The following is a 21,189-nucleotide window of genomic DNA, read 5'->3' on the forward strand; positions in this document are numbered from 1 at the left end:
TCTTGTGTGTCGGTTTCCATCTTCTACTGTTTCATATTGATTTTATTGAAATGTGCCATCCGGTTAAATAAGTGAAAATAACTGGCTAACTTTTAGTCTGATCCAGTTTTTTTTCTTCTTGAGTGAGTGTTTACATCTCAAAACACTCGCTCACAGCTTTTCATCATCCTGTTTCAATGAATAAAACAGGTGTGAGGTCACTTCCTTTGGGTGGAGTCAGCTGCTGGTCAACTTGAAACAAACACACAGCTCAAATCACAGCTTGTTTTTTTTTTCTTTACAAAGAAACCGTCTTTCTCTCTTTTTTTTCTCTCTGGATCCACAGTCTATGTTTTTAATGTGTGGAGTTTGCATGTTCTCCTCTGTGGGTTCTCTGTGGGTTCCTGCTAACAACATGCAGTGATGGTTGATGATTGTCTCTCTGTGTTGTATTATGACAAACTACTCTCCTCTACATGACTTTATAAGATAAAAGCATAGGTATCACACAGCACTACTAATTGGGTCTCTCCATCGATTTTTTTACTATGTGAAGTCCACATTCCTCTGTCTCTTCCTCACTTCCCCACAGCTTGTACTAGTGGTTGCTTTTGTTACTGTTCACAGTGCTGCAGCCCGGCAGTTATGTTGGTTAACTTGACTCATTATTAGTTTCTTTTTATTGTTTTCCTTTAGCTTTCCGGCTCCACCTTTTCACTCCTTCTTCCACAATAAAGTTTTTCTACAAACTGAGAGAGCGCACAGCAAAGGCAGGGGAGGGGCCAGTGGCGTTAAGAGATTTGATTAGGCGACCCAGTGGCTCAAAAGTGCGTTAGGCCGACCAGGAAAACACCCAGTATGCCAGATTACTGGTCCAACCCTGATCCTACCTCATTCTACAAAGATGTTAATGATCAGAAAGTTGTAAATGGTTTCCACTACAACCACGTCTGCCTTAGACAGATTAGTCCCTGAACATGGTTTGTCTGGTTCCAGGATTCCTCATTATGATCCAATCTTGTTGTCACTATATAATAATATATTTAAAGATATACAAATAAATAGATAAATATATCTATCTTGTACATAGTTGTTACGTTTCATCCATTCTAATGTCTGATATCTAAAACCTGCAGGACACCGGCCCTTGAGGTCTGGAGTTGCCCATACCTGATCTAAACAGTAGTCTGGGACACACAAGTGTTGTGCCAGGGTAGGTATCCCCAACAGAATGGTTCCCCTGTGTTGGAGCACGCACTGGGCTGTCTAAATCGCACACAAACAGTATCCCTCCTTCTTGATTTTTAGTTCACACAAACTTCTTATAATGACTTATTACTCCTGATATTTTGGAGGTGTTAGCTCTTTAAACAGTAAAGTTACAAGAGGATACAAATACTTATCAGGCAACACGTCCTCAGTTAGTTGAAATAACACGTGAGAACAATAAATGTATAATTTCCTGTAGTAACCCACAAAATGAACGGTAATGTAACACTCATCTTTGACTTTTTCACTAAAGTAAAACGTCACTGCTTCCACTTCTAGTTGGTTGTAATGGAGGCGGAGTCAACTGGATCCGCTCTCTCTGGCCCAGAATGCTCCCTGTAAAACAGAAAGTAACCGCTCCTTTGTGTGTTAGCAGTAGCTGCAGGTGTGTTCAGGTGTCGGATCGTTCGGTCAGCAGAGGATTTATCGGGACTTTGTGCTGGATTTAGTGATTTTTACAGGATGGGGATGTTGCTGCTGTTCTTGCTCACCATAAACGGTAAGAAGATCACCCTGAACGCTGTTTCAACGGAGACTGTTACCTGCAGCAGCTCCGCATTTTGATCATAGTCACGCAGGTAAACCCGCGAGGTGCCAGAATATTACGATTTAATGATGAGTGGCTACACTTGTAAAAGTATGATGAATGGTCAGAGACAGTCCAGGACCCAGAAACAACTACCAAACACCTGAAGCAAGGAGAGAGTATGCTAAAGTAGAAGTTTTCCACCTAGGGAAAATATGGGCGTGACTTCGCTGAGGCCAGGTGATCAACAGATTTGAAATGATCTGAGTTCAGGTAATGTAAATTACTTCAGGTCTAAAACCTCTAAAACCTTGTGATAATAACAGTTTATAAGAAACATGACAAGATCATTATCCAAACGGTTTAACGTGAGCGGTGTTCTATACAGGCACTGGAGTGGACAGCTATCTCTGTCTGCTGTCATAGAGGCAGGTACACTCAGCAGTCAGAGTGAAGTATAGTTGTTTTATTTTTTTTTATTTTATTATTTTGGTCAAAAACAAAATGAACAATGGATTTTGGGGTTAAAAACACAATGGGGGATGTTCAAGTGTTGAATGAACAAATTAATAAATATATATGACTTGTAGTATACCCTAACTAAATAGATGAGAAGACAATATTTTATAACTTGTATGTGGGCTATCAATCTCAGTTTTTTCACCTTAAGACTCAGCAGCCTTTGGTGAACAATGTCTCTGTCTCTGTGCTAATCTATCTAAGACACATAATGAGACAAAAAAAGGCTTCATTTGCAGAGTTTGAAACCTCTGAGGAGGACAGATTTGGTACCCTGAACAAACATAATTCATGGCACCGGTAAAAGGTATATAAAAAAAAAAATCTTGAATCATGAGGGTCAGGAGGCTCATGTCTAAACATCACATGGTTTAGGCAATATGACAATTCAAAAACTTGTCCTGTTAGAGACTTCCAGCAATGATTTAGAATAGCATTTCCATTGTATTGCTATAGAACGTGGGTAGACTTTGTTGCTTTCAGACGATTTGCCAGAAATGTGTAACTCCCACAATAAAGACAGTCACATTTTCTGACAGCCTACAAAAACACTTCTGTTTTGATGTATAATTTGTGTGGGCAGAGTGAAAATTGAGCGAGTAAGAAGAGTTTTTTTCAGACATGAAAAACTGATTCAAAAAGTTAGAGTGACACACTCCAAACGGAGCTCCATATCTTTTGAAAAATCCTCATCATGGCACCCAAAACCTAACAAGATATTTTTTGGAAAATGCTAAGAGATGTGAAAAAAGTTGAAATATACAGTAATAACCCAATAACTGGAGAACATTTTAAAGTTGGAGTGGTGTTTGTACGTGAACGTATCCGTAAGTATTTAAGCTTCAAAAACAAGCAAGTTTTAGCAGAGTATTTGATGTTTTCCATTCATTTTTATGGTGCAGAAAGTCATAAAAAAGGTCAATATTTTAAAAATTATAAAGGTCATATACACTAAAAGATGTACCCAGCATTACCAGAAATAGCAGAATATTTTACAATTTGAACAGTAAAAGTAGCACAAAAGTTGTGGTATTTCGTTGGCAAAAAATACCAAAGAAAAGCAACTTGAAAATGAAAAATAAAGAATACAGATATGAACTCAATAGTGTGAATGCCTTTCAGCATTCACACAGTTAGTTTTATTGATAGCTTTACTACGTAGGTGTCCATGATTTATATTAAGTCTAATACAGTTAGTGCTTCATGTCCACTTTAAACACAGTGACTGCAGGTCCTCCTACAAGTGGCATCACTAATGCAGTTCACCTCCACAGGAATTACAGTTAATATAACCACGAGCCATAAAAACAAATAATATCATATACTATGTTTGACTTAAGTTGTTTGGCTGTGTGGGTACATTTTAACTAATGGTAAACAGTTTAAAATGAGCATAGTTATTTTAACTTACCATAATGTTATAAACTCTGCTGTGCAGATTAAAATTCATTTAACTTTCCTTTCATTCCTATTATTATTCTAACGTCTTTCTCCAGGTCTGTGATGCTGCCTAACAGAACTTCAGTGGTCACAATATAAACTCCTTTTACAGTGTGGAGTTTGTACCCATGTGAAAACCATATTCTCCTACAGCTGCTTCTCATTCATCTGAATTGCCGTGTTCACTTCAGAGAGAAACTTGTAAATTCTGCACTTACACTGTGTTATTTTGGTTAGGACATCGTCCCTCATCAGATCTGCTTGTTTTTGACCAGCTAATTAACACTTGTTCCACTGTGGAAATAAATAGGTGTGTCTGTAGTTTCTTGGCATGCAGAGATTTCAACTCCCTTGAACACATTTTTGAAGTTGCTACCTTATTTTGATTTGCCCCACTTAGGAAATGAGGGAGTATTTCTTTTCAAAGATTAGTTCATGACTCTCTATGTGTGTCCTCACAGTTTCCCAGCATGCTCTGGCTGTGGTGGAGGTGAATGAGGGGGAAAGGTCTGTCCTGTTGCTGTGTCTGTACTCAGGTTTTATACCTGAGGACTCCACAGTGATGTGGACTCGCAGTGACCTCGATCCCAATTCAGTCCACCTACGACAAGAAGGAGGAGACAATCTTAGAGGACAAAACCAGCATTACAGAGGGCGCACATCAATGAATCGTTATGCTTTAATCACAAATGACTTCAGCCTCACTCTGACGAAACCCTCGAAGACTGACAGCGGCAACTACACCTGCTCCATCAGTGCTGGAGGAAAAGAACGGAGACTGGGAGACATCCAGCTGCAGGTCAAAGGTCAGCAACAAACCCAACACTGGCTGTAATTACAGGCCAAATACAATACTGTAATCAGAGGTCAAACTGAAGCAAATTATTTCCTCAAGTGTTCTAAAACTACTGATGAAACCAGCAGCATCATTTAGCACAGACCTAACCTCAGTGGAAGCATGAAGAACAAAACAGAAGACAACTGGATCTTACTGAATCATTAACATTTCTTTTAGAAGTGTGTCAGAATCTGTGATTTTATGGACCTGATTTCAAAAACCTTCAAAATGATTTCTGAGTAGTTTGTAACTGTAGCATCATCTCCTCAGTTCCAGTTTAGTTAGCATTCAAAAGAAATATAGTGAAAGATTATTATTATAATACACTGCTCAAAAAAAGTGAACACTTCTGCACTAATGAATTAGACTAACTATTCACTTTAGCTAAAGTTATTAAGTTAGCTAAAGAGTTGGGATGCTGTGTAAGACATACATAAAGCTAAAATACAAAGGTTTGGGCACTGTTTTGCATGTTTCCCTACTGTAGGGGTCTCTGCAGGCATACAGGGCTCTGAGAGGGTACAAGATGACAACTTTTGGAATTCTACTAGAAACAGTTGATCATATTTGTTTGTCAAAGCATATAGGTATTTGTTGTGCCTGAAAATGAATAAATAAATGAAAATGAATGAAATGAATGAAAAGCTGAATCCAGGGCAAACTACGCTAAATTTGCATTTTTAGCTAACAGCGACAATAAGCATAAACGTTACTGAGATTGTGGTGTTCAACAGTAAAATCCCTCATGCCCAACTCTGTGCTGCCCTGGGTTCCTTTGCTAGCTTTTCTTGTGACTATGTCAGTAACTTGGGTGTACTGCTGGATAGCTCGCTCAAACTCGATAAGCAAGTGTCTGCTGTAGTGAGATCTAGCTTCCACCAACTGTGCCTTATCTCTAAGGCTAGGCATTATGTTCCGCATGAGGACCTGGAGAAGCTTATTCACGCTTTTGTGACCTCCAGGTTGGATTATTGTAATTCCTTGTACTACGGTTTTCCCTCTTCTCTTCTTCTTAGACTGCAAACAGTCCAAAATGCAGCAGCCCGCCTCTTGACTGGTACCAGGAAATTTTGCCCTATTACTCCTGTTCTAGCTAGCTTGAATTGGCTGCCTATAAAGTACCGTATTCAATTTAAAATATTACTCCTTACATTCAAAACTATTAATAAATTAGCGCCAAGTTATCTTAGTGAACTTCTCAAATCACATACTCCTGCTAGAACACTCAGATCTGCCACTCAACTACTTCTGACCCAACCCAGATCTTGGCTGAAGTCCCGGGGTGACCGTGCGTTTGCTCTGGCTGCCCCGGTACTGTGGAATACCCTTCCTCTTGACCTCCGCGCATCTGATTCCATTGCACTGTTCAAATCACGACTAAAAACCCACTTATTCAATCTTGCCTTTCCCTCTAGTTAATATTTCTTTTATGATTTTATATTATGCACTTTTATGCTCATTTAAATTCTTGTTTGCTCTGTACCTGTTGCTTTCCTATGTATCAGTGACAGCTACCTCCTTGCATACTTAGTACTTGCTTTGGTCCAATTTCTATTATCCTCCTCCTATTCTCTATCTTACTTGTTAAGCACCTTGACATACCCTTGGTTTTTAAGTGTGCTTTGTAAATAAAGTTTATTATTATTATCATTATTACTGTACGGTAGGGCTGCTCGATTATGGCAAAAATAATAATCACGATTATTTTCACTGAAATTGAGATCTCGATTATTTGACGATATTTATTTAACAATAACAATGTGTTGAATAATGACTTTAAAGATTGTCAGAAAAAAATATTATAAAACAGTGTGCAAATACTGATAACAGTGCAAATGTTTGCAATATAAGAAATAAATGAAAAATGTAAACATCTAAACGGGTGGCTGTAGCTCAGGTGGCAGAGCAGGTCAGCCACTAATCAGAAGGTCGGTGGTTCAATCCCAGGCTGCCTCCTGGCTGCATGCCAAATATCCTTGGGCAAGATACTAACCCCATGTTTGCCTCCTGGTGGTGGTCAGAGGGCCCGGTGGCACCAGTGTCCGGCAGCCTCGCCTCTGTCAGTGCGCCCCAGGGTGGCTGTGCCTACAATGTAGCTTGCCATCTCCAGTGTGTGAATGTGTGTGTGAATGGGTGAATGACTGAATGTAGTGTGAAGCGCTTTGGGGTCCTTAGGGACTAGAAAAGCGCTATACAAATGCAGGCCATTTACCATCTATGTTTAGTGAACTTTGCAGTGTTGCTCTGTGGTGCAGCTACAACACTGTAGCAAAGTTTACACACTATCTCTACTTGATCCACGTCTGACTCCGCGAACCCATAATGTTTCCACACCACTGAAGTTTTTTTACCTCTCTTTTCAACCAACTGCAGTCACTCTCCTCTCCAAATAACTTCTGCTTAGCTTTCCGAGCTTCCCTCGGGTCCTCTTAATCAGCGGTCCCCAACCCCCGGACCTCGGACCGGTACCGGTCCGTGAGTTGTTTGGTACCGGGCCGCGAGAGTTGAGGCTCAGGTGTGAAATGTATAGTTTTCAGGGTTTTTATCGGTTTTCAGCGTTATTTTGTTATCGTTTTTATTGTTTACTCGGTTTTCCTGGGTCTTTTCACGTGTGTTATGAATAAATTCGGTACCGGTACTAGTTTTATTTTGTTGTATTTATCCGCGACACCTTAAAGGCCGGTGCATGAAAATATTGTTGGGCATAAACCGGTCTGTGGCGCAAAAAAGGTTGGGGACCGCTGCTATTAATTGTGACACGTGTTCGAAATGCAGAGAGGTGCGCTCGATTTGCCACACAGAGCAGCGCGAGAGTAAAGCACAAGGGAGGGGCTAATAATCGGCTCAGTTATGTTTAATGATTGTTGAAAGCCCAGATCGTAATCGAGATTAAAATTCGATTAATTGAGCAGCCCTACTATACGGCTATCATTTGTTAACATGACGCTTGTTCTTATACATGTAATACATTTATTACCAATCTGAGAGTTTATCCGCTGGTCATTCAATTCAATTCAGTTCAATTTTATTTATATAGCGCCAAATCACAACAAAAGTCGCCTCAAGGCGCTTCATAGATACAGAGAAAAACCCAACAATCATATGACCCCCTATGAGCAAGCACTTTGGCGACAGTGGGAAGGAAAAACTCCCTTTTAACAGGAAGAAACCTCCGGCAGAACCAGGCTCAGGGAGGGGCGGCCATCTGCTGCGACCGGTTGGGGTGAGAGAAGGAAGACAGGATAAAAGACATGCTGTGGAAGAGAGACAGAGGTTAATAACAGATATGATTCAATGCAGAGAGGTCTATTACATGACGAATGACTTCTGAAGTCTTAATTCAGCTCAAGATGCTGTAGATTCCCATCAGTAACACTTTCGGTCCGCTAGTAAATAGTGATGTGTCGGTCGGGAACGAAACGGCTCTTAGAGCCGGATCTTGGAAGTGAACGACGCAGCTTTTTTTCTTTCTCTCACCCTCTCTCGCACGTTTTTCCACTTCACTCCGGATGTGAGCCTTGTGCTTTGCACTGGGAAGAGGGGGTAGGGGCGCTAGTTACACTCGCAGTAGCATAGGAACAGAGCGGGGGAGAGAGAGAGGGCGAGGGACAACAACGTCACATTAGAAAGGTATAGTAATCATCCACAAGTATTTTCAGTTGCAGATGATAAAGGATTCAGAAAGTTTATTCATGCAGGCCCATATGACAGAGAATATGCATCTTCTTTTTGTTTTCATATTTTAATTTATATTTAATTGTGTTGTGGTTTGCAGTGTTTTGTGTTGTCTCACTTTAAATTTGTTTAAAAGGAAAAAGCTGAAAATTTAAATAGTTAAAAGCTGAACTGTGACTAGTTGGTTTTAGTATTATATGATTTATTTATTACATTTTATGTGGAGTGAATAAACACGTACGAACACCAAAACACGTACGAACACCAAAACACGTACGAACACCAAAACACATACAAACTCCAAAACACGTAAAAACTCCATAGCACGTACAAACTCCAAAGCACGTACAAACTCCATAGCACGTACAAACTCCAAAGCACGTACAAACTCCATAGCACGTACAAACTCCAAAGCACGTACAAACTCGTACAAACTCCAAAGCACGTACAAACTCCATAGCACGTACAAACTCCAGAACACGTAAAAACTCCGAAGCACGTACAAACTCCGAAGCACGTACAAACTCCAGAACACATACAAACTCCGAAGCACGTACAAACTCCGAAGCACGTACAAACTCCGAAGCACGTACAAACTCCGAAGCACGTACATACTCCATAGCACGTACAAACTCCAGAACACGTAAAAACTCCGAAGCACGTACAAACTCCGAAGCACGTACAAACTCCAGAACACATACAAACTCCGAAGCACGTACAAACTCCGAAGCACGTAAAAACTCCGAAGCACGTACAAACTCCGAAGCACGTACAAACTCCATAGCACGTACAAACTCCAGAACACGTAAAAACTCCGAAGCACGTACAAACTCCGAAGCACGTACAAACTCCAGAACACATACAAACTCCGAAGCACGTACAAACTCCGAAGCACGTACAAACTCCGAAGCACGTACAAACTCCGAAGCACGTACAAACTCCATAGCACGTACATACTCCATAGCACGTACAAACTCCATAGCACGTACAAACTCCATAGCACGTACGAACTCCATAGCACGTACAAACTCCATAGCACGTACGAACTCCATAGCACGTACAAACTCCAGAACACATACAAACTCCGAAGCACGTACAAACTCCGAAGCACGTACAAACTCCAAAGCACGTACAAAACACAACAGAAGTGCTCCAGGATGCTAGGGGCAGTGTTGAGCTTTGTTACCTAGTGGCTGCACAAGCCAGCAAGTATCAATGACCGGATTTGGTGTGTGGTAGTAACAGGTAAATAAACTTTTTTTTTTTAATTATTTGAATATATATGAGTGCTTGTGTATTAATACACAAACAAAACACATATGCTTTCAATTGTGTAATTTAAGTGATCCAGGTAGCTCTGTTTTGGAAGTTCAGTTAATGCTAGAAATGTGTTTTGGAGTTTGTACATGTTTTGTCTCTAGGGGCCACCGTATATATTTATATATAAACATATATAAATAAAACCAAGTTTTTTTACATTAGTAATTCCTTTTGTGCATAATTTTATATTATTGTTAATAATAAATTAACTAAAGCAACAAAACAACCTGAAGAGCCGGTTGGGAGCCGAAAGAGCCGGCTCTCCAAAAAGAGCCGGAAATCTCATCACTACTAGTAAAATGTAGTTCTATCAATCTGCGCTCATTAGTCTTGAAGCGGAACCGGATGTAAGTCCCAAAAAACGGAATTTTGGAACTGAACTTGAATTGTAGAACTGAAACTGAATGGTGAGAAATGAATCTGAAATTATTCGAGAGCTAAATTTTTAAAGGATAAAATACAGTTTCAAAGCAAATGAATTCATTTTCAAAAAATAAAATTCAATTTCAGTTTAGTGATGATCATTTTAAAACCAATAAATTGAATTTCAAGTTAGGCTAATTCATATTCAGTTTTTAAAAGCATTTATTCAAGTTACAATTCAGATTCAATCCGATCAATTCAAATTCAAATTTAACTTATTCAAATTCAGTTTCTGATGGCACAGATTTCTGCCCATAGCCATGTTGCATCACAGACTGTCCAGGAATTGGCAGATGCTTTAGTCCAGGTCTGGGAGGAGATCCCTCAGGAGACCATCTGCCACCTCATCAGGAGCATGCCCAGGCATTGTAGGGAGGTCCTACAGGCACGTGGAGGCACACACACTACTGAGCCTCATTTTGACTTGTTTTAAGTACATACGTCAAACTTGGATCAGCCTATAGTGTTTTTTCCACTTTAAGTTTGAGTGCGACTCCAAATCCAGACCTCCATGGGTTGCTAAATTTGATTTCGATTGATAATTTTTGTGTGATTTTTGTTGTCTAGGATGTCTTATTTTTGTTTTCCCTTTATTGTTTTGAGCAGTGTATGTGTGCTCTGGTTACATGACAGAGTCAGAGGTAAGGAATGTAGACATCAAGTGTTGCTCACATTACCATCAATATGACTGCTGCTACTTCAAAATGTGATGTTGTGACATTAGACTCATGTCAGCTTGTGTGCAGAGGGCTGTGTTTACCACACACATTTCTGTAAATATGTAAATAAATGACATTCTATGCATCACCCAGCACAAAACACTCAGAGGAATTTTGCTGCTTCTACAGTTGATGTTATGGTTTCTTGTCCTCTCAGACCAGCAGGTGGAGGTGACGGTGAGGGAAGGGTCAGAGTCTGTCATCCTGCCCTGCAACACAACACCTGACCTGCCCAAGAACACCACAGTGGAGTGGACTCGCTCTGAAGTTGGACTCATCACAGTCCATGAGTATTCTAACAGAAATGATGACTTTATGACTCAGGACGAAGTTTACAGAGACCGAACAAAGATGAATAAAGACCTGCTGAGAACTGGAGACCTCAGTCTGTCCCTGAAATACCCCACAGAGAGAGACAGTGGAGGATACATCTGCACCATCTACAGGGACAAAGACATCCTGAGACAGAAAGTAGTGCTGCAGGTCAAAGGTCAGTGCTCGAGATACAGGTCAGTGGTTAATATTGTGGATACAGGTCAGAGATTAAAAGGTTGTTTTTTTTCACAGAACCATTTCCACCCTGGGCCACAGCTCTCCTGGTTCTCCTGGTTCTTCTTGTGGTTTTTGGATGTCTTTTATTTAATTTCCGGCACTATTTCATGTCAGGTGAGTGTCTCCTACTACACTACCCCTAATGCTGATGGTTAACAGGTGTCCTCTGGTGGTCTTTTGACTGTGTTCAGAGCAGACACATGAGGTCTTCATGGTTTCTGGTATTCATCAGCCCCAGGCTGAGGCTCAGTCTGTCTGTTCTTCTTCATCCAACATGTCTGCAGCACTTTACAGGACGCTGCAGACTAGTTACCAAAGAACGAGTCAGGAACACATCAGGAACAAATTGAGACACAATCTGACTGAGACTAGAAGACAAGGAGGGACAGGGAGGTCATGTGACCGTCAGTAGCGCTTCTACTAATGTGTTATATTCTTTTATGATTTGTTGTCCTCAGATTACCAAAAGGTGGAGGTGGATTCAGGGGTGGAGTCTGTCCAGCTGCCCTGCAAAAATATAGTTAACTTTCTTAAAGACACTAATGTGGAGTGGAAAGACAGAGACAACAGGATGGTCCATGTGTATGAGAACGGCTCTGACCAGCCTGGAGAACAGCACCAGGATTACAAAGACCGAACAAAGATAAAGAGAAACCTTCTGAAACCTGCAGACTTCAGTCTGACACTGAAATTTCCCACATACAGAGATACAAACACCTACACCTGCACCATCAGCAGGGGGGGAAACATCCAGATAAAGAAACGAGTGGAGCTGAAAGTCAGAGGTCAGTCATGTAGATACAGTTTAGAGCTAAAATAGTATTTCTCTTTGTTTTTCATATGACACCCAGTTGTGACCTTTTCTTTAGTCTGATTTCTTTATTTTTGCATTCACAACTCAACAATGAAACCTCAAAGCCAAGGCCTGTAAAACGCTGTAACTGAATTTATACTAAGTGGCCTGGCTTCAGCTGGTTATGGCAGATGGTATGAGTTAGAATAATGATAGGTTGTTGAGTGTGTTTTTCTTCTAACCGTGCCACTTTGAGTTAGGGGAATGGAGACATTAAAGTGTTCTCTCAGGTTAGTCACATCTGAATTTATTCAGAAGGAAGTACAGGAGAAATCTCTGTCTTTTAAAAAGATTTAATTTGCTTCGGCAATTGGAATTAAAACTTACAGCGCTGGACCTCGATGTGAACACAGTTGTCTGCCTCACACTAGACTAGGGCTGCTCAATTAATCGAATTTTAATCACGATTACGATCTGGGCTTTCAACAATCATTAAAAATGACTGAGCCGATTATTAGCACCTCCCTCATGCTTTACTCTCGCGCTGCTCCGTGTGGCAAATCGAACGCACCTCTCTGCATTTCGAACACGCGTCACAACAATTAAGAGGACCCGAGGGAAGCTCGGAAAGCTAAGCAGAAGTTATTTGGAGAGGAGAGTGACTGCCGTTGGTTGAAAAGAGATGTAAAAAAAACTTGAGTGGTGTGGAAACATTATGGGTTCGCGGAGTCAGACGTGGATCAAGTAGACATAGTGTGTAAACTTTGCTACAGTGTCGTAGCTGCACCACAGAGCAACACTGCAAAGTTCACTAAACATAGATGTTTACATTTTTCATTTATTTCTTATATTGCAAGCATTTGCACTGTTATCAGTATTTGCACACTATTTTATATTATTTTTTGACAATCTTTAAATACACTGTTATTGTTAAATAAATATCATCAAATAATCGAGATCTCAATTTCAGTGAAAATAATCGTGATTATCATTTTTGCCATAATCGAGCAGCCCTACACTAGACATCCACCCTGGCAAAGCAGCATCTTGCCAATCTGTAAATTTGAACAGGGCATCTGTTTTTGATGCTGAGCAGGTTACCACAGAAGAAATATCCCTCCTACTTTATTTCGTGTCTGTCTTTTAATTACAGACTAGAAGTTTCACCACAAGCATGAAACAATACTTTCTCCTAAAGGGAAAACAGTTTTAAACATCATATTCTACTGAAACTACAGGACAATGTTTTCTGTGACCTACCTCTGCAACAGAAGGCTATGTAACCCACATAAAGCTGCTGGAATATTAAAATCATTGTTCAGTGGTGATTTTGACATGAAACAATATTTCTGAGGAAATTTGATTTATAAGTAGCGACATCAACAATTTGCTACTTCATTCCTGAAGTTTTGACGTGGAAGAAAAATTATTTATTAATTAATGTGTTAATTCAGGTTAGTACAGCTTGCCTCTAAAGGACTAAAACACTTTGAGGTTCATTCAAATTAATGTTTTTATTGAGGTCTGTTCAGTCTAAAGCCAGAGTTTTTACCATTTCTAATCTGATAGATCACCATGGTAACTGATGCTGAACACATCAGCTGGTCTGCAGCAGGTCATGTTCAGAGTTTGAGGCTCAAAGTGTGATATGGATCCTCTGCTGAAGGAATCTGCTTTCTATCCACAACCTGTTGATCCGTGTCTGACTAACAGCAGTGCAGGAAGCCCTGCAGTTACAGAGAAACTGTCTGAGTCGCATTGTTGCTGCAGTTTACCTGCAACTGCTGTGAAGAAAAAGTCTCACTGTGTTTGTGTTTGGTCCTAATCTGCTGCCTGTCTGTTTGACATGCTGGATTTCCAGCTGATCGATGACAGATTAGAAACTGATCAGTCTATTGATCACACAATATTCCATCAATAGAATTGATTGGACTTTGATTTGTGTAACAAAGTGATTTCCACGTCTCCTTCATGATGTGACAGTGTCAGAGCTGAATGCACTTGTAGAGTCCATTACTGCGTTCCTCTCACGCTTACTTGCAGCTCCACTCTTGTTTTTGTATTTTTTGCTGTGATAATTATCTTCATGAGGGCTTCTAAGCAAAGAAGGTGCCACTCAGTCAGTTCTCTTTGTGCAGAAGAGTCACGTGATGCATCAAATGCCCCTTTTAATGTAAATGAGCTCAGAGCCTGAAGCAGAAAATCTTGTTAACAGAGAAGGAGGATCTGTCATTGGAGTTTAGAATTTGTTTAATTCAATTAAATTTCATTTATATAATGGTAAAAGTCATCAGTCAACTCAAGGTGCTAACGCCAGTTTGTTTGTGTTGGCTGTTGCCTGGATATGTTGAACTTGTGTCATAGAAGTTTTAAATAAACTGCAAACACCTGGTGAGCATTATTTGAAGTTGGTGACGTGCTGCAGCACAGAGAAACGCTCTGGTCAAACACCTAAGCAGTCTCTGAAGATGGGTGTGGTTGCTCATGTCTTATATGCCTCACAGACAAGGAAAATTTCTCAACACACCACGTGAGTCTATACCTTTAGTTCAGCTTATCCTTGAAAACATTCCCTTCAGAGAGAAAGAGAGAGAGGATTACAACCGTGTTTTCTACTTAGCCATTGCCTAACGATTTATATCCCAAGTCCTCCCTCCTTCTTCCCTGAGATAAGGATAAGATAAGATAAGGAGATAAGGAGTCTCGCTGTCTGTTTTACATCTCACATGAACTTATAATGGCCCACGCTGTGAGAGTGTGTATGTGTGGTAGAGCAGCCAGCCCAACATGTTTTCAGAGTAAATATTTAACTTCATCAAGTCAAAGAATGGTCTCAGTGCTGTTGTTGTCTGTACAGCTCATGTTTTGCTTTTTTGTCCCCTCAGTCCCTCAGGTGGAGGTGGATTCAGGGGTGGAGTCTGTCCAGTTGCCCCTCAAAACCATAATTCACTTGCCTGAAAAAGCTAAAGTGGAGTGGAAGAACAGTTCAGGCAGGATAGTCCACGTGTATGAGAACGGCTCTGACCAACCTGAAGAACAGAACCACTGTTACAAAGACCGAACAGAAATTAATATAGACCCACTGAAACCTGGAGACCTCAGCCTGACCCTCAAACACCCCACAGACAGAGATAACTCCACCTACACCTGCACCGTCTACAGCACAGATAAAAAAACAATCCTAATGAAGAAACAAGTAGAGCTGAAAGTCAAAGGTAAGAGCATACTTGGTTTTCACAAGTATTTAATATAATGACCAGCTGTGACCTGCACTCTTGGTTTCTGCTTAGAAAAGAATAGAATTCCATTTATTGTCACTTTACACATGTACAATGAGATACAGAGCATCTCCTACTCAGTGCAGACATGTGAGAAAAGAAAGGGGGTGAGGTGCACAGTCCTGCAGCACTAGATACATATGAAGTGTATTAAAAAAATAAATACCTAATGTACAATTATACAAATCTGGGATTTTTGTTGTGGGTCAAACTGCAGCCGTGGGTGTAGAGAGAATACAGGAGGGGGCTCAGCACACAGCCCTGTGTGGAGCCGGTGCTCAGTGTGCGAGTGGAGGAGAGATGAGGGCGGAGTCTTACAGTCTGGGGCCGGTTTGTGAGAAAGTCTTTTATCCAGGCACATGTGAGAGGAGGGAGGCCAAGAGTGACCAGTTTGGTGATGAGGATGTCCGGGATGATTGTGTTGAAAGCTGAGCTGTAGTCCACAAAGAGCATTCGGACGTAGCTTTGCCGCTGTTCTAGGTGACTTCTGTGGATCTGTTCGTGCGATATACAAACTGGTAGGGGTCGATGTGCTGAAGGGTTAGTCTCCCGAAGCATTTCATGATTACCAGTGTGAGGGCCACAGGGCGGTAATCATTCAGGCTGGAGATGGGAGACTTCTTCGGCACTGGGATGATTGTGGCTGATTTTAGACAGGATGGGATGGCTGCCTGATCCAGTGAAAGGCTGAAGATTCTGTTGAAGATGAGGGTGAACTGGTGGGCACATGCTCTTAGTACCTTGCCAGGTACTTCGTAGTGGACCGGCAGCTTTCCTGCCGGTCCACTACTAGGAACACATCTGAACGATGTGGGAACCAGGTGAGGATGAGGATGGGAGCAGGGCTGAAGCAGATGTTGTAGTGTTTCAGAGTGGGCAAAGAAGCTGTTTATTTCCTCTGCCAGCTGCACACTCAGGTTTTCTGTTTTCACAGTGCAGCCTCTGTGGTTTGTGACGTCTTGTATGCCCTGCCACACACCCTGTGTGTTGTTGCTGGACAGGTGGGACTCTATGCTTCCTTTATGGTCTGTCTTGGCTTTTTTAATTCCCCTTTTCAGATCAGCGGAGCAGCCCTGTACAGAGCTCTGTCACCTGACCTGAAGGCAGCATCGCGGGCTTTGAGGAGTGTGCGGATCTCGCTGGTCATCCAGGGTTTTTGGTTTGGGAAAAGCCAAATGCTTTTGTCCACAGTCACATTCCCAATACAGAACTTGATCCAGTACTGATCCTGTGAAATTTTCTAGGTCCTGGTGTTCAAATATGTCTGTGTGAAGCAGTCCTGCAGTTTGGAGAGTGCATTTTCAGGCCAGGCTGTCTTTGTGGTGGGCCTGGCTGTGCGTCTGAGGGGGGTGTAGGTTGGGGAGAGCAGGAGGGAGAGGTGGTCGGACTGACCGAGGTGGGGGAGGGGTATGGCTCTATATGCATGCTTGATGTTGGAGTAAACATGATCTAGAGTGTTTTCTCCTCTGGTGGCACAGTTGACATGCTGATAGAACTGTGGGAGTACAGTCTTCATGTCAGTCTTATTAAAGCCACCTACAATTATGTGAACACTGCCAGGGTGGCCCCCTGCTGTTCATAAATGGTGTTCAGCAGGATGGAGAGCGCCGTGTTTACATTGTCGCTGGGTGGAATGTACACAGCCGTGATGATCAATACTGTTAGCTCTCTTGGTAGAAAAAAAGGCCGGCATCTTACCGACATGAACTTGAGGTTCGGGGAGTATTGACTGTTTATTATTGTCCCGTTGTTGCACCAGCTTTCATGCACATAAATACAAGACTGGTGCTGGGTACCGATGTCTATTAGGTCCTGGCAGGTGTAGCGAATGTTACACTCGCTTGAGTGTTACACTGGGAAGTAGCCAGATATTAAGTATTCATAGGTCAAATGGAGAAATGTGCCTTTTTATTACTGCATTTGATCAGATTGAGTGAGATTAATAGCTCTGTTCTAAACATCTGAGGTGAGGACTTGAGGACTGAGTGAATTCTTACTGGATGAAGCCAAACGATTATTCTCCCCATTGATTCACACACTCAGATCCTGGATAATGGAGAAAGTTGATTATCTCAGTCCTGGTATTACTGATAATGACTGATGATTACTGACATATCTACCCTATAATATAAAGCGCTTTGATGCGACTGATGTTATGTTAAGCCAGCTAACGCAAAGAAAGTGGAGCATGTCAGAGCGGAGCCAGTCAAAGATAATTCATTCAAAGAAAACCAAAGAAAATGTGCTCAGTGCTGGTGCTGTCTGTCACATTATGCTTTGTTGTCCTCTTAGTCCCCCTTGTCGAGGTGGAGGATTCAGGGCTGGAGTCTGTCCAGCTGGCACACAAAGCTACACTTAACCTGCCTAAAGACGCTAAAGTTGAGTGGACGGACAGTTCATACAGGATGCTTCACGTGTATCCAAGCAGCTCTGACCAGCCTGAAGAACAGGACCGCCGTTACAGAGGACGAACAGAGATGAATGAAGACCTGCTGAAAAATGGAGACCTCACCCTGACCCTGAAACACCCCACAGACTGGGACAGAGGCCCCTACACCTGCACCATCTACAGCACGGAGGGAAACATCCTGATGAGGAAGCAAGTGGATCTGAAAGTCGGAGGTCAGTGCTGCTGCTCTGTGTGTGTGTGTGTGTGTGTGTGTGTGTGTGTGTGTGTGTCTTAATCTGTTATATTATTTAAAGCATTAGTACTTCTGTTGGTAGTGTGAATCCAAATAGAAAAAAGCCATTGGTAGGCTGTAGTTGTGGTAGTTACTCCTCAGTGGGCAACATGAAGGAACCTTTAAGGAACAATGTAAAGGTAGAAGAACTTGACATGAGACAAACTGAGCTTCAGATTCAGAGCAAGCAACAAAACACTACCAGTAAACACAATCTGACCAACCAGTTAGTGTCACACAGCTCAGTTGGAGCAGACAGTCTTGTGTTTTTCGCGCTCGATGTGTGTAAGAGTCCAGCAGACAGTCTGATCCAGTCTGGATTTCTCATGGAGAGATTTCTCACTTCAGGCTCTGATTCTGTTCTCAGACACTGAATTTTTGTCCCGTTTTCTTCATCCTGCAAAGCTGTTCGTGTTCAACACGACTGATGGAACAGATCCACACAGTCATTCAGTCAGTTTGTTTGGAGGAAGCAGCTCATCTGAGGTCATGTGATTATCAGCAGGTTTCAGTGGAGCTGATTTAACTCTTTGGTCCAATAGAGCAGCTCAGACTGAACTGTAGAGATGAGTTGTGTTGATCCTAAGGACTTAGTGATGTGTAGAAATAATGAAACCTTGATATGTGACAGGTTCTATGGCTCCAGGTTGAAGATGTGCTTTGTTGAGAGTCATATTGTCCTACAAAGAAACCGATCTTGACAGAAGACAGGATCTGTAATTAGAACTCTTTGAACTCTTCTCTCTAATGTTTCATTTTAGGTCCACAAACACTTTCAGCAGTAAGTAGATCCACACCGACAGGAGACATGACTGTGAAGCAGCACCATCAGACTCTGGTCGTCTCCAACATCTTTAAAAACTGCTTTGACTTTTTAGATCTCTGTCGTGTTACCTCCTGCTGTTGTCTCCTTCTCTCCTTCAGCTTTCTCTATAACTCTGCTGCAAACTGCTGCTGCCATCTGTTTAGCTCACGGTGTGTTTGTTGTCCTCTCAGTCTGTCAGGTGGAGGTGGAGGAGGGGGCGGAGTCTGTCCAGCTGCCCTTCAAAACCACAGAAAACCTGCCTGAAGATGTTAGAGTGAAGTGGAGGGACAGATGCAACAGGAAGCTTCACGTGTATCAGAACGGCTGGAGGGCTGAAGAACAGCACCAGGTTTACAGAGACCGAACGAAGATGAATGAAGACCTGCTGAAAACTGGAGACCTCAGTCTGACCCTGAAACAGCCCACAGTGAGTGACAGCGGGAGATACAACTGTGTAGTCGACAGCAGGAATCTCTACAGATACAAAACGGTGCTGCTTAAAGTCAAAGGTTTGTTTATTTGTTTGTTTCTGACTGTCTTGTGATTTGAGTTTGACTTGTTAGATATGTTGGATTATGTTTCAACAGCAAAAACAAGTAAAATAAATCTAGTTTCAACCACTCTGGGCATCAACAAGTGGGAAAATTAGATTTATGAAACTGACTTAGTAGCCTTGATGCTGTTTTATTGGTGATACTTTAACGCAATGTTTCCATAAATTTAATTTCTCTCACTTCTAAACTCATCATCATACACAGACACTAATAAGAGAGCTCCAGGTACCACAATTTACATTAGCAACAGCTTAATCTTTAAGTACCTTCTATCCATTTCTTCCTCTTAACCGGGGCAGCAGCCTAAGCAAAGAAGCCCAGTCCTTCCTCTCCCTCCCCAGCCACCTCTTCCAACTTGACTGGGGAGCACCAAGACGTTCCCCGGGGCCTCCTCCCGGTGGGACATGCCCAAAACACCTCACCCAGGTTAAAGCTCATTTCCACCACTCGTATCTGCAGTCTTGTTCTTTCAGTCACTACCAAAGCTCACGACCATCGGTGAGTGTAGGGACATAAATTGTTTGAGAACTTCACTTACATTCAGCTACATTCCAGTGCGAGTCAGTGATGCTGTTTGATTCTGACAGTCTGGAAAAATGAAGTTGTAAATTTTCTTCTCACATGTAATTCTGATGTGAATAAAATACCGCTTCAGTGATTCCGTTTTTAGAGGTGCTTTGACTTGAAATGATCGACCTCATTGTCTGACTGTGTTGTGTCTCCTCTGCAGGGAGAGTTCAGGTCCAGGATCAAACAGGGGACATCAGGAACAGAAGCAGCTCCATTGATCCGACTCCTCTGATGGCTGATCAATCAGTTTGATCTGTGTGTTCTTTGATTATTGATCAGTGATGTCAGAGTGGAGTCAGTGTGATGTTGTTGTTGTGTGTTTGAGACTTTTAGTGTCCATGAAGGTCTCTGCTGCCGTAGATCCTCTGAACTGTGACAGAGGTCTCACTCTGGAGGAAACTCTCAGCACTTTCCAGCAGCTCCTCCATCATGGAGGACGTTCCCTCACTGTAACAGGTGGAGGAGAGAGGAGAGGAAGCACAGGTGGATCCTCTGAGGAAGAGGAGCGTCCTACAACCACATGATCACATGACCAGAGTTGTTTATGATAAAGTCACATTGATGGGTTTTCAGAATTGTCTTTTACCTGTTATGTCACCATAGTAACTGACTGAAAACATCCATTTCTGTTGCTTATTATTATTTCTGTTTTTCTTTATTTCCAGCATGTAAATAATCAGTAAGTGACCATGACGGTATCACAGGAACATGTTCCAGTTTGAAGGTCGCTCTCTACCAAAGCAGACCTGTGATCACTTTAAGAACGTGACCTGTGGTCTGTATGTCGTTTGTCTTTGTCCTGGTCCTCGGGTTTGGGGCCATGTTTGAGTTTTGGTTTGTATTTATTTGATTTATTTGTAAATAAATTATAAGTTATTCAAATTTGACAGCCAAGTTTAACCGATTCATAATTTTTTTCCATGTTTGTTCCTGTTCATGTTTTTGGAAAGCACTTGGTAACAATGGCTTTGAAAATGTTTTCTGAATAAACTTTTTTATTATTATTTACTTTTTATAGTGTTTTTTGTTTAACCGTTAGATTTGTTTTCCCAGTCGGTGTTTTCCTGGATGTTCCCGTCTCACCTTGTTGTTCATCTCTTTGTCCTCGTCTCTGTTATTATCTTCTTGTCTCTGAATTCATTTTGTTTTGATTTTACTTTTGTTTCCTGTCACTATTCATCCCGTTACTGTCTGCACAGTAACGGGACTTCCTCTGTAGTTAATTTATGCTTTCTATTTCGTGTTGCA

At 41.7% G+C, this 21,189-nt stretch overlaps 1 protein-coding gene across 1 annotated transcript; it reads left to right on the forward strand.

Annotated features, from left to right (window-relative positions):
* The first annotated feature begins 4,178 nt into the window (after positions 1 to 4,178).
* On the forward strand, positions 4,179 to 20,945 carry LOC146712780 (uncharacterized). Its single transcript, XM_085437045.1, has 8 exons — positions 4,179 to 4,539; positions 10,866 to 11,198; positions 11,276 to 11,374; positions 11,719 to 12,045; positions 14,939 to 15,268; positions 17,624 to 17,953; positions 19,009 to 19,326; positions 20,102 to 20,945. Exons 1-8 carry the CDS (start codon positions 4,179 to 4,181, stop codon positions 20,191 to 20,193), a joined length of 2,190 nt encoding a protein of 729 aa, XP_085293171.1. The 3' UTR covers positions 20,194 to 20,945.
* Positions 20,946 to 21,189: the final 244 nt, after the last annotated feature.

Source organism: Copadichromis virginalis, linkage group LG3 (genome assembly GCF_057382275.1).
Source record: "Copadichromis virginalis isolate Kocher_CV1m ecotype Utaka linkage group LG3, C_Virginalis_male_GT1.1, whole genome shotgun sequence".
Lineage (NCBI taxonomy): Eukaryota > Metazoa > Chordata > Actinopteri > Cichliformes > Cichlidae > Copadichromis > Copadichromis virginalis.